At 35.8% G+C, this 12622-nt stretch overlaps 1 protein-coding gene across 3 annotated transcripts in view; it reads left to right on the top strand.

Moving 5' to 3' along the window:
- MSR1 (macrophage scavenger receptor 1) overlaps nt 1–12622 on the top strand; it is a 225271-nt gene that overhangs the window by 123923 nt on the left and 88726 nt on the right. For all 3 annotated transcript variants that reach the window (XM_055080872.1, XM_055080871.1, XM_055080873.1), the window contains exons 2-4: nt 3389–3495; nt 4981–5094; nt 11015–11427. In XM_055080872.1, coding sequence (XP_054936847.1) covers nt 3393–3495; nt 4981–5094; nt 11015–11427 — 630 coding nt within the window. In that variant the 5' untranslated portion in view covers nt 3389–3392. The remainder of the gene's footprint in view (nt 1–3388; nt 3496–4980; nt 5095–11014; nt 11428–12622) is intronic.

Raw genomic sequence — 12622 nt, 5'->3', positions numbered from 1 at the left:
TCAAGGCAAATATTGGAGAAAGAAAGTTCCTTACTTTTCATCCACACTGGATACACATGCTGAAGAGTGATTCTCAAAGAGGGTTGGATGTTTGGAAATGTGTGGAGATGAAGTTTTTGGATTTTTTGGAGGGAGTAGCAGTGACACAATGATTAGGAGACATTATTGATATTTGACAGGTGGCAGCCAGGGGTGATAAACAGCCTACACAACTGAGACAGTCCTTCACAAAACAGAATTGTCCCAACCAAAATGCTATTAGTGTTTCCTTGAGGATGCAGTGGGATGGGGTCATAGCTATTTGCCAATTGGAACTGACAAAACAAAAAGGAATGCTGAGTAGGTACAGGCTAGAGACAGTGGCAGTGTCCCAAAAATATAACATGGTCACCCAGCTCTAAGATTGGTTCCTGTTCAAGGAAACTATCAAAAGAGTAAGAATTTAGACTAGAAAAAGCAAAAAAAAAAATCTGAATTATGGGCAAAACCTATTTACCAGTAAGTTCTCTATCAGAAGAAACAAACCTTTTTGGTCCCCCTACCTCTAAACATCCATCTTTTTTTAAAAAAACCAAAACTATATGAGACTAGTATCTTACACAGAACAAATCAGATCATTCATTCAACAAATATTTGTTAAGTATATTCTATATTCCAGGTTGCTTTAGGTTCTGGTAGTATAATGTTGAACAAAACCAGACATGGTCCCACCTCTTATGTAGCTCACAATCTAGACAGATTTATCAGATTTAAAGTTTTCACCTCTTTTACAAAAATATTCCCATCTAGAAGACTGAGTAATATAAGGATGTTTCCTTTTTTTGTTTTGTTTTGTTTTTCTTGTTTTTGTTTTTTGTTTTGTTTTTTGCTGTGTGGGCTCTGTTGCAGTGCGCGGGCTTCTCTAGTTGTGGCGTGTGAGCTCTCTAGTTGTGGCGTGCGTGCTCAGTAGTTGCAGCATGCAGGCTTCTCTCTAGTTGTGGCACATGAGCTTAGTTGCCCTGCGGCCTGTGGGATCTTAGTTCCCCAACCAGGGATCGAACCCACGTCCTCTGCATTGGAAGGCAGATTCTTAGCCACTGGACCACCAGGGAAGTCCCAAGGATGTTTCCTTTGTATATAGGTGAAAATGGAGTCATAACATCTCAACTATTAGAGCCAAAGCCATAGTCAAACACGTGGAGAAGGGGCTGGTAGACAGACTGACAGGAAAAGATTTCTAGGTACATAGCAGGGGTGTCTAAATGTATATACTTTGTGAGCCCATCCTTTATAAACTGAGTTCGAAGTTTAAAAGCTTTGCCACAGTCCTAATTGCTTTTTTTTTTGGCTGTGTTGGGTCTTCGTTGCTGCATGCAGGCTTTCTCTAGTTGCGGCGAGCGGGGACTACTCTTCCTTGTGGTGCGCGGGCTTCGCATTGCGGTGGCTTCTCTTGTTGCGGAGCACGGGCTCTAGGTGCACGGGCTTCAGTAGTTGTGGCGCACGGGCTCTAGAGTGCAGGCTCAGTAATTGTGGCTCGCGGGCTCAGTAGTTGTGGCTCGCGGCTCTAGAGCGCAGGCTCAGTAGTTGTGGCGCACGGGCTTAGCTGCTCCACGGCATGTGGGATCTTCCTGGACCAGCACTCGAACCCGTGCCCCTGCATTGGCAGGTGGATTCTTAACCACTGCACCACCGGGGAGGTCCCCCAATTGCTTTGAACTGTAGTTTTAAAATGCATTTAGCTAAGTTTTATTGTCGTCTCATTTTAAAAAATTATTTGTTCGTTTTCCATGGCAAGTAAAAAACTGTCATCCAAATCAAATAATAGAGTGAATTAAAAAGGGGGAAATGGGAGGAGAGTCTGGACCTGAATTAATCATTTTGGTTTCCTATAATAGTGAATGTTCCCAGATAATCGTTTATTTAGCTTCACCTCTGCCTAAGGAAAGAGAATGTAGGTTCAATAAATTCCCCCTCTGCCTGCTTCCTCCAGAGTGGCTGAAGCATTTAAAGAACACACTCCTTGGTCAGATCAATAGGATTTACAAAAAAGTAAGACCAGGTTATGGAATGATACAGGCACAAACTGCAAAATAAAGAATCTCCTTGGTAATATTTTTTAAAATATATTGACAGGAGTTGAGTCACATCCTTCCTTGTCAACACCTCTTCCCAAAGTAGGATGAACGTTTACATATGAATGATTGTCCTTCAGTTTCTGGAGGAGACATGAGTTTGGTGTCCTGGAGCTGTCAGTGCACTCAGTTACAACTTCAGCTGTGCTAAATCCATAACTCAGCATTAGAGAAAATAAATAATGATCAGAAGATGTTGGCTTTAGGCTAAATTTATCAATCAAATGAACTGAACTGTTTCCAAGAAAAAGTCACACAATTTCTTTTCATGGCAAATGTTCTTAAAATACAGTCCTCAGATGGATAGCAACAGCATCACTAGAAAACTTGTTGGGATTGCAAATTCTTTACCCCTACCCTACATATCAGACACTCTGGGGGTGGGGCCCCTCAATGTGTTTTAAAGGAAGCCCTTCAAATGATTCTGATGCACCTTAAAGAGACATAGACGTAGAGTGGGTCATAAAATATAATAGATTGTGCTTAAAAAGATACAAGCACATATTTGAGATGCTGCCAACGTATATAGTGAAGGAAGCCCTGAAAGAAAAATATGTGAGAAAGAAAAGAAAAAAAAAAAGGAAAAGAAAGGAAGGGAAGGGAAGAGAAAGGAAAGGGAAAGGGAAGGCAAGGGAAGGAAAACGAAGGGAAGGAAAGGAAGACAAAGGAAAAGAAAAAGGCTGGCTCCTAATCTTGTGAGTAGACTTTGTTAAGTCTTTCTAAAGGAATAAAGCTGATGCCTTGGCAAAAGAAAACGTGGCTCATGAAGCTCTGATAAAAGATCACAGGCAACATTTGTTCCAAATTTTGCATAACTGTTCGCTCTCTCTGGAACCTCTGATAAAAGATCACAGGAAATATTTCCTTCAACTTTTCAGCTACTGTTTGTTCTAAGGGAAATTCTTTTTTTCTTTTCAGCTAAATGGTTGTTTTCTGCCAGTTGGGTTGTTTGTTTGTTTGTTGTTTGTTTTTTAGCTAAGAGAGCAAAGTTACCTCTCACTCTAAAAAAACACACACCTACAATCACAGGTACACATTTGTACATAGAAAGATACATGAGTGGGTTCATGTAAATCTGTCTTTTAATGTTAAAATTAAAACTTATGGGTAAGTATAATATGTTGCTGTATAGGGCAGATATGTAAATTTAACTAACTAATCATACTTGTTCCCTTGCTAAAATTGGATTTTAATTATAAATTTCAATTTGAAACTTTTTGCCAAAGGGCCCGAGCAATTCCATGTGTAATTATCGTATTTTTCCACGTGTTTGATAGAAGTATGGAACCATGGGAGAGCTTTCACAATCAACAGGAGGACACTGATAGCTGTACAGAATCTGTGAAGTTTGATGCTCGCTCAATGACCACTTTGCTTCCTCCGAGTAAGTAGAACAAGAGTGGGGTGCTCGTGGAGATTGTCCTTAGAGTTAGTGACACTATGTAAAATTATGGTCTTGAGACTTACCCTAAATGTGTGTATTCCATCTGCCAGGTTGGATTTCAAATTTAGTCACCTGACAGATGGAATATCCCATCTTACTTATAGTGTGGTCGCTCATTCTCTTTTTTTAAAAATTGTTTATTTATTTATCTATTTATTTATTCATCCATTTTTGGCTGCGTTGGGTCTTCCTTGTTGCGCGCGGGCTACCTCTAGTTGCGGCGAGCAGGGGCCACTCTTTGATGTGGTGCGCAGGCTTCTCATTGTGGTGGCTTCTCTTGTTGTGGAGCACGGGCTCTAGGCATGCGGGCTTTAGTAGTTGTGGCTCGCGGGCTCTAGAGCGCAGGCTCAGTAGTTGTGGCCCACAGGCTTAGTTGCTCTGCGGCATGTGGGATCCTCCTGGGCCAGCGCTTGAACCCGTGTCCCCTGCATTGGCAGGCAGACTCTCAACCACCGCGCCACCAGGGAAGTCCCTCTCCTTCTCTTTTTTCCCCCTTTTCTTTATTGTTTTCTTCTCTTTACTTAATTTTTTTCTCCTTTTTTGTTCAATCCCTCATAGATAGAACATTATTGAACAATGTCTAAACTTCTGTTTTAATTTAGGAGTTTACAACCTGAAAACAAAATTTCCTTCTTTTTTATTAAACAATAAAAACAATGGCCATAGGAAAGAAATTTGTATTCACTTAATCAGAGAAATGTCTTCCTTTGCTAGTAAGATTCCGCTCTACATTGAGTTATCTTTTCTACAATTAGCATCCCATTATGTGAACTGGTGTTCCATATAAACAAATAATACTAAAATATTACTATGTTCTGAAATATCCAGAGAATGGGCTTCATTGATCCATTCCAAAGTTTAATCAAAATGTGAGTCATTTGATTTCATTTTTTTCACATTATATTCAAATCATAAGAAGCATCCAAATACAAAACTATTGAGATGGAATCAGGAGAGACAATTTGCATAATTATCATTGACAATAATGTTTCTCTTATCTCACTTAAAATCTGAAAAAAAGGTATAATTATATAGTTGCATGAAGAATTTTATTTTCACCCAGAATATATTCCCATGTGAAATAGAAGAATGAAATTTAGGTTTGCATGTACATTGGTATGGTATCAATACTAAAATTTTCCAGCTAGTGCCCCCAAATGAGACAAGTACAACTTGCAGAGAATAGTAACTTTGTCCTGGATGTTTAGTTAATGGATAAGAAAATCAAATGTCCATACTGATGCCAGTATTGGCTTCTTCTGTGACTGTCCCTTTTGCTTTCTACTGAATAAATGAGAACCTCTTTTTTTGTTCCCTTTTTATTCCAATAGGTTTGATACTAACAATATAGTTGGAGATTTCAAAAATTTTAATTAAGTAAGAAGAGTAAGTTTTCTAACAGTAGGTTGGGCTTTTGTTTTTCAGATCCTAAAAATGGCCCAACTCTTCAAGAGAAAATGAAGCCTTTCAAAGCTGCACTGATTGCCCTTTATCTCCTTGTGTTTGTAGTTCTTGTACCTATCATCGGAATAGTGGCAGGTACAGTATCCTAGAGTTCTGAAACTCAGCAACTCATCTTGTGAATTCATTATTGCAGGAGCAAAACGAAGCATTCAGTCTTTTGTATATGGGAGATTCATAAGGGTGACTTCACATCACAAAGTGTTCCTCAAAGTTATTTCATGAAAAAATAGATTCTGCAAAGTTATTAAGTAAAAAAAAGTTTTTAAATAACATAGAAAATGGAAGTTTGAGATAAAAATATAGCTATGTAAAGGTAAGATGGAAAGAATTAGACCACTTCAAAAATGTTATCCTCTGAAGTCCTATATATTTCTAAAGGTGCATCATAAATTTCATGGTAGGTATTCTAGTTGCCAGTGTGAGGATATAAACATGATCATTTACATTAATGATGCCTAAAATATAAAAATAAGCCAGTTGTTGAAGAAATACACTTCTACTCCTAGTATTGAGAGCAGAAAGAAGTATTCCCGTGAGTCTTCAAACAGAGGAAACCTCGTAAAATAATGGCCTATCCTTCAGTAATATTTGTACAGTTTATATGGCCACATATTTCATAAGGGTATTATTTACAACATCTCTAAAAATAACCTGCTAGCATCCTTTCAAAGAAAAAGAAAAATAGAACACTTTGCTTGGGTTCTACATGAGGTTTTTCAGGTACATTTTTTTCTTTTCGGAGAGTTTGGCTTGAATTGGGAATAAATTTGAGGATTTCTACAGAGGTGGGTGGCTTGCATATATAACTCAAGCAAATCTGTAAATATTATTTTCCTCAGGAGCATTTTTGAGGGATTTGATTGGCATTTGAATTTATATACCTTGTAGCTCTCCTCTTTGTGAGTGGCAAAATGGACATATGCTCGAACAAGAGATAGGCTGGGAGGAAGATATATTTTTATGTGCATACTAATCAGATTAATAAGAAAATGCTCCTAATAAAGGCCAAACCTCCTCCGCCAAGAGACAACCTAAAGAATATTCCAAGACAAAGCCAAAATTCTGCAAAGAAAGAAATAATAACAAAAACAGCAACGACTGTAACATTTTTGTAATGTTTCTGAGCACGTACTATGTTCAGGCACTAGGCTATACATTTTCCACAGATTATCTTAATACACCTTACACTTACCCTTGAGCAGATGTATGCTTACCCTCATCATCCACAAAAGGAAACTGTTCAGCAATGGAGTTGGAGTTCCCACCTATGGCTCCTGACTCCTAACTTCTGTGGTCTATTATCTCCCAGTGCAATCGGGTTTTTAGAACAAAATATGGTTGGCCAATAAAAAAACAAAACAAAGCAGAGTTGTCATAATTTTAGCCAGGAAAATATTTTCCATATGTAAAAATCAACTCCTATTTTGAAACAAAAACATTAGCCAACCACAACAAACGGAACCAATCAACCTGTCAAACCAACCACAGCCATCTAAGTAAGAGAACCTGATATGTTTGTCATTAAACAACTAACTTTCTGATGAACTGAGATTATCTATGTGCTGTTTATGTATATGCTTATCTGTAGTTTGAAATGCATAACTGAAAGATGTGTCATTGTTAGGGATCATTAGCTCTCAACCAGTTAGAATTTGGTACATTTCGTCACTTTTATACAAATCCTGGCCTACAGAGCCAACCTCAGGGAGTGCAACTTCTTTCTACTAGGCCCAGGCAGAATACGAACTGAAGTCTGGAAAGACTTCAGGGTTCTAACCAAGTTCAAAAATCCCTGGGCTATTAGAAAATACTACCAAGTCAACACATTTTTTTCTAGGGTTGACAATGATTGATTTGAAGTAGCTTTGTTTCCTAAAACTATAGCATGTACCTGACAAAAAGCTGAAAATGTTCAAATCTTATAAGTTCACATTAGCACCCAAATTCACCAGAATTTGAAACAGATCTCCCTGTGTCTATCATACTTGAATAATAAACACTGACAATCCATTTACAGCTGTAAGTTGTAGGTCAGAATATTTTCCAAAAGGAAACTAAAATGCAATACATATCTCTACTTGATATCCAAAAATTTCAAATATAGACAAAATGTATCCCTGAAAGGATAGAAATGACTCTGTTTTAGCAAATATGAATCAGTAGATAAAATAAAGTGTTATACATGAAAACTCTATTTAAAGTGTCTTATACATTGAAAGATATTTCTTAATGATAAAATCTTCTCCACGTGCTACCTTTTCTTCAAGAAGCTACTAGATCACTATCACAGTACAGAGACATAGAATAATGTCTCTGAAGAATAAGATATAATCTAAGATTAATGTATATAAATTGTTACTGAAACACGGAAGATCCTTTAGCTCAAAATAATATAAATTTTTGGTAGAAGAAGGTTTTGCCAACATGAAAGAGCAAATGTGATCTGTAAAATCAAATATAACTCTCTCCCTAAGTCTTTGCACAAGCCATAAAATTTGTCTCCTTTCAAATGTAAAATAGAAAAGTCACAAAATGGCATCCCTCTGATGATAATGAAAGAAATGAACATTTGAAAATATGAACTCTGGCATTTTTTACCTATATTTCTGATACAGTATTAAATTTTTTAAAGAAAGTAAGGATTAAATTAGTTTTCATTCAAGATTTGGGAAAATAGCAATATTGTGTTTTTAAATCTATAAGCAAAAAATTGCCTTTATTGTCAGTTCATGTTGAACTTGGTATTAAAGAAAAGTCCTTGGTCACATGACATTTTGTTAAATCAAGTCTTCCCTTTCTACACTGTGAAGAAGTTTTGCTTTACGCATATGAAATAAAAAGTATTTCCAGTGAAAGTAAAAATTATATGGTAATTAGATCAATATGTCTGTTAAAGCACATATGTGCGTTAATATATGATATTTGTTTTTCTCTTTTGGGATTGACATATACATACTACTATGTATAAAATAGATAACTAATGAGAACCTACTGTATAGCATAGGGAACTCTACTCAGTGCTCTATGGTGACCTAAATGGGAAGGAAATCCAAAAAAGAGGGGATATATGTATACGTATGGCTGATTCACTTTGCTCTACAGCAGAAACTGACACAGCATTGTAAAGCAACTACACTCCAATAAAAAATAAATAAATAAATAAAGCACAGATACTACCTTTCTCATGGAACACCCAACCTCCTCCCAATTTTTTTTTTTTTACACAACATTAATTCCCCTTGTTATCAGTATTGGGCATAGAGATACTGAATCCGAAATACTACTAATAATTAAAATATTGAAAAGTATCAAATGTGTATTATGTGCCAGGAAAAGATCTAAGCGCTTTGCATATATCAGCTCATTTAATTATTGAAACACTGACTAGTAGTATCCCATTTATACAGATAGTGAAATGGAAGCACGGACCAATTAATTTGCTCAAAGGCACAGCTTATAAAGGAAAAGGCAAGAATCGCTAATCCAGGCAGTTCTCCTCCAGAACTTGGATTATTAACTGCTACCTAAAAAAGCAGTAATTATCATAAAAGAAAAATTTTTAAGGGACAAGTTTGAGATAATTTTGCAAATATTGTTAGTTTAGATTTCTGATTGTTAAAGTCAAAATCCATTCCCAGTCATTTTCTATTCCCAGAGTCGCTCAAGCAGTGCTTTATATATAGTAGGTGCTTAATAAATAAATCATAGAATTGATGAACCCATGAATGAGGCTGTCAATCCAAAACTTGTTCCCTACACTTAATTTAATAAATGTGATGAGATCCAAGTAAGAAGTATACTATTTTGTATAATTTATTGATAGATTGAGAAATGTAAAATAATGTACATGCAATATGGTCTTGTTTGTGGGTTATATCAAAATATAGTTACATATTTTATTAATTCAAATAAGCTAATTTTAAAGAGAATGTAACTAGGAGAATATGGTATAATGTGTTTTTTTAAATTGGGATTTAATTGCATATGTAGTTTAATACTTAACCATAGCTACAATGACAACCATCATCAAACAGCTTCTTTAAGTAAAGGTGGTGAAGACTCTGTAACGAAGATAATATCTTTCAAGGATAAGGCACTTTAATTTGAGTAGAGTTTTCACACGTGCCATCTGTGTGCTACTTGATTTACATGCCCTATCGCATTCATCCTCAGCACCACTGTAAGATAGTTATTACTTTTAGATCACTGGGGAAACCTAATCAAGGAAAAGATAAATAATTTTCTCAGAGTAATCCAGCTACTATTGGAGGAATGGAACTAGATTCCAGAACCAGGCAGCTTGTTCCTGTGCAAATATCAAGCTCTCATTTGTGTAACAGGTACCCTGAGCTCAGGGTGGAATATAATGTTTTTCATGTGTAATCTCATTTAAGTCTCAAAAACCTATAAAGCTGATACTATTGCCATATCATTTTATTAAGAAAACTGTCAGATCAGATATCACTGTTTATGTAGATATACTTTTAAACAATATTAAGTTACTCTTTATTGCTCAGTAATGGTCAAATATGGAAAATCTTATGCACTCAAATTAATATGGATGAGACTGATATATACATAGCTAAAAGGTATAAACAATATAGATATATAAAGAGAGAGGAAGAAAACAATAAAATCTTAACCGCCACTGATTATATAAAATGGTGTTTAACATTTTCTTCATTGTGTATAATTATATATTATTTTTATCTGCAAAAGTAATGTTTATGCTTTTCATTTTTTGAAACTATAAACATATTTCTCTAGATACTTTCAGAAGGATAATTAGCTTGTTTAGAGAACATATGCCCATTTGGAAATATATATCAGCACTTCCGTATGCCCCCAAATACCACTTAGTAGAATTTTTTTATTCAGGAAATAATTACTTGTAAGATTGTTCATCAAAGTGTTCAATATATTAGGAGAAACAGAGGCAAAGTAAATGTAGGGGTTTTGTTAAATGAATCTGGTAAAATCACACATAGAATACAATGTAGTTATTCTAATTATTTTTGTAAAACAATATTAAATAATATGCAGAAGTCTATGACAGAGTACTAATTAAAAGCTAGTTTCCAGATTGTATATAAAATCTTGCTTTTGTGATGATAATATGATAGTGGGAACAGAAATTTGATAGGCATATACCAAAATGTTAGCACTTAATTCAGGACGGTGAGATTAATGGTAAATTATTTTTCCTTATTACTTGTCTTTTCTAAATTTTCTAACAGCACACCTGAGGACCAGCATACAGTGTACTTCATGATCTCTAGAATTTACTCTTCCTCTCAGAGCCATGTGCCACGACCCAGAAGATCCATCTAAGCTATACATATATGTTTTATAATAAGTAAAGAGGAGTCTTATAAAAACAATATTTTTTAAAGTTATAAAAACTTCTTTTATCCAGTTTTCTGCTCTACCAACAGTAAATTAGTTCTGTGGAAACTGAAAATGATAACGCTCTGCCAGCTTAGTGATAGGGTAAGGAAGATGAGCCAGCACTTTATTCGTACAGTGGATAACACTAATATTTCTACCTTTATTGATACTACGTATTGTTTCTGTCACATTATCATTTGTCTTCATAATAACTAACCTACTCAACATGTTTACTGCAAACACTGTGTTAAGCGTTATCTCGTTTTACTCGAATAGCACACCTGAGGACCAGCATACAGTGTACTTCATGATCTCTAGAATTTACTCTTACTCTCAGAGCCATGTGCCACGACCCAGAAGATTCATCTAAGCAGCAGTTCAGAAAGAGTGACTTAACTGTGGGATAAACTCTAATGTAAAGTGGGAAAAGGAGACAGTTTCCCTCTCAGTATGCCTACCTTGGTTCATACTTTGTATATTTAAAATACATACCTGATTTAGGATAGCGTTCAGAACGTTAGAATGGGATGAAGTGTTGTGGAATGGAATGGTGGATGCATTTAAGGTTACAGGGCATGACTCTTTTTATTTTTACTTAAATACGCAGCTCAACTCCTGAAATGGGAAATGAAGAATTGCACAGTTGGTTCAGTTAATGCAAATGATATATCTCCAAGTCTCACAGGAAAAGGAAATGACAGTGAAGATGCAATGAGATTTCGAGACGTCGTTACGGAACACATGAGCAACGTGGAGAAGAGAATCCAGTATCTTTCAGATAATGAAGCCAATCTCATAGATGCCAAGAATTTCCAAAATTTCAGTGTAACAATCGATCAAAGGTTTAATGACGTTCTTCTCCAGCTAAGCTCCTTACTTTCCTTCACCCAGGGACATGGAAATGTAATAGGTGAAGTCTCCAAGTCATTAATAAGTCTGAACACCACAATGCTTGATTTGCAGCTCAGTATTGCAACACTGAATGCCAAAGTCCAAGAGAATGCATTTAAACAACAAGAGGTAAGAGGTTTGTATTGGAAGGTCATACCTGGGATTGAATCCATCTAGATCCTATCTCCTCAGATAGTCCAGGGAAGAGAAAAAGTTGCAAACCCTGTTTCAACATCATTCTACTTACCCTGATTCCTCTTGCAATCTTACCAGAAAGTTTCAAATGGATTTACCCACTGCTTTCTCCAGATTCCCAGCAAAAGGGGAAATTTGTTTGTTTGTTTGTTTTTCATTGAATATAGACTCTCTTAGGGTGTTTTAATTTTATAAATACTGTTAGCTGCCTCTTGAGACTCTCGACACCAATTATAGTTGTTAGATTATCTTAGCAGATTTGGGCAGATAGATACTCTGCATTTGCAAATTTTATACGAAACTCAAACTTTCTTCATCATCAAAGGAATGAAAACCTTATTTACGTGGGCGAAGTACAAAATCTAAATTTTAAAATAGTTTGTCACTCCCAGGAAGCATCCATAAGTTTTTATGTGTAAAGGTAACTATAATTAAAGAATTAAAGTTTGAATAATGTATACAACATCTTATTACCATCACAGGATCCAATACACAAGACAAGAGAGCAAGACATATTCCAGACCAGTTGCTAGCGAAAGTTTCTTTGCAAAGGCCCAGATACAACCCTTAGGCTTTGGGGACCACATGGTCTCTCTTGAAACTTCTTAACTCTGCCAGTGTAGCACAACAGCAGTCGTAGACAACACATGGACAAATGAGTGAAAATGTGATCCAATAAATCTTTCTTTTCAGGAAAAGACTTTGACCCATGAATCAAAATTTTCTCACCTTTGCTCTAAACTATTCGGTGGCCAACCCTCTGGGTCACTTTGTTTTGATAAGAAAGAAATTAAGAAGCAAGCTGTTTAGTTCAATATTGAATTATTTTTTGTTGTTGGGTAATTATAATTGTTCCATTCCATGAAAAAATAAGCATATGGATAAAGCTTCATTACTCGCGTGAAAAAATAATCTTCATACTACAAAGTATCTAAGCCCTAAGATCATAATTAATGTGAAATCTATAAATTTTCCACCATTAGCTCAGCAAGGCTGGCATCTTTGTAGCAGATTTTACTTGAATAGACCATTTCTTAATTAATGAGGTTGTTTTCTGTATAGATACAGTGTTATGCAGTAGTGATTGTTAAAAATGGATGTCCCTTATAGAGAGCAAAGAGAAGCCTCT

The sequence above is a fragment of the Physeter macrocephalus genome, chromosome 20 (assembly GCF_002837175.3).
Source record: "Physeter macrocephalus isolate SW-GA chromosome 20, ASM283717v5, whole genome shotgun sequence".
Taxonomy (NCBI): Eukaryota; Metazoa; Chordata; class Mammalia; order Artiodactyla; family Physeteridae; genus Physeter; species Physeter macrocephalus.
This window is presented reverse-complemented; position numbering and strand designations above follow the sequence as displayed.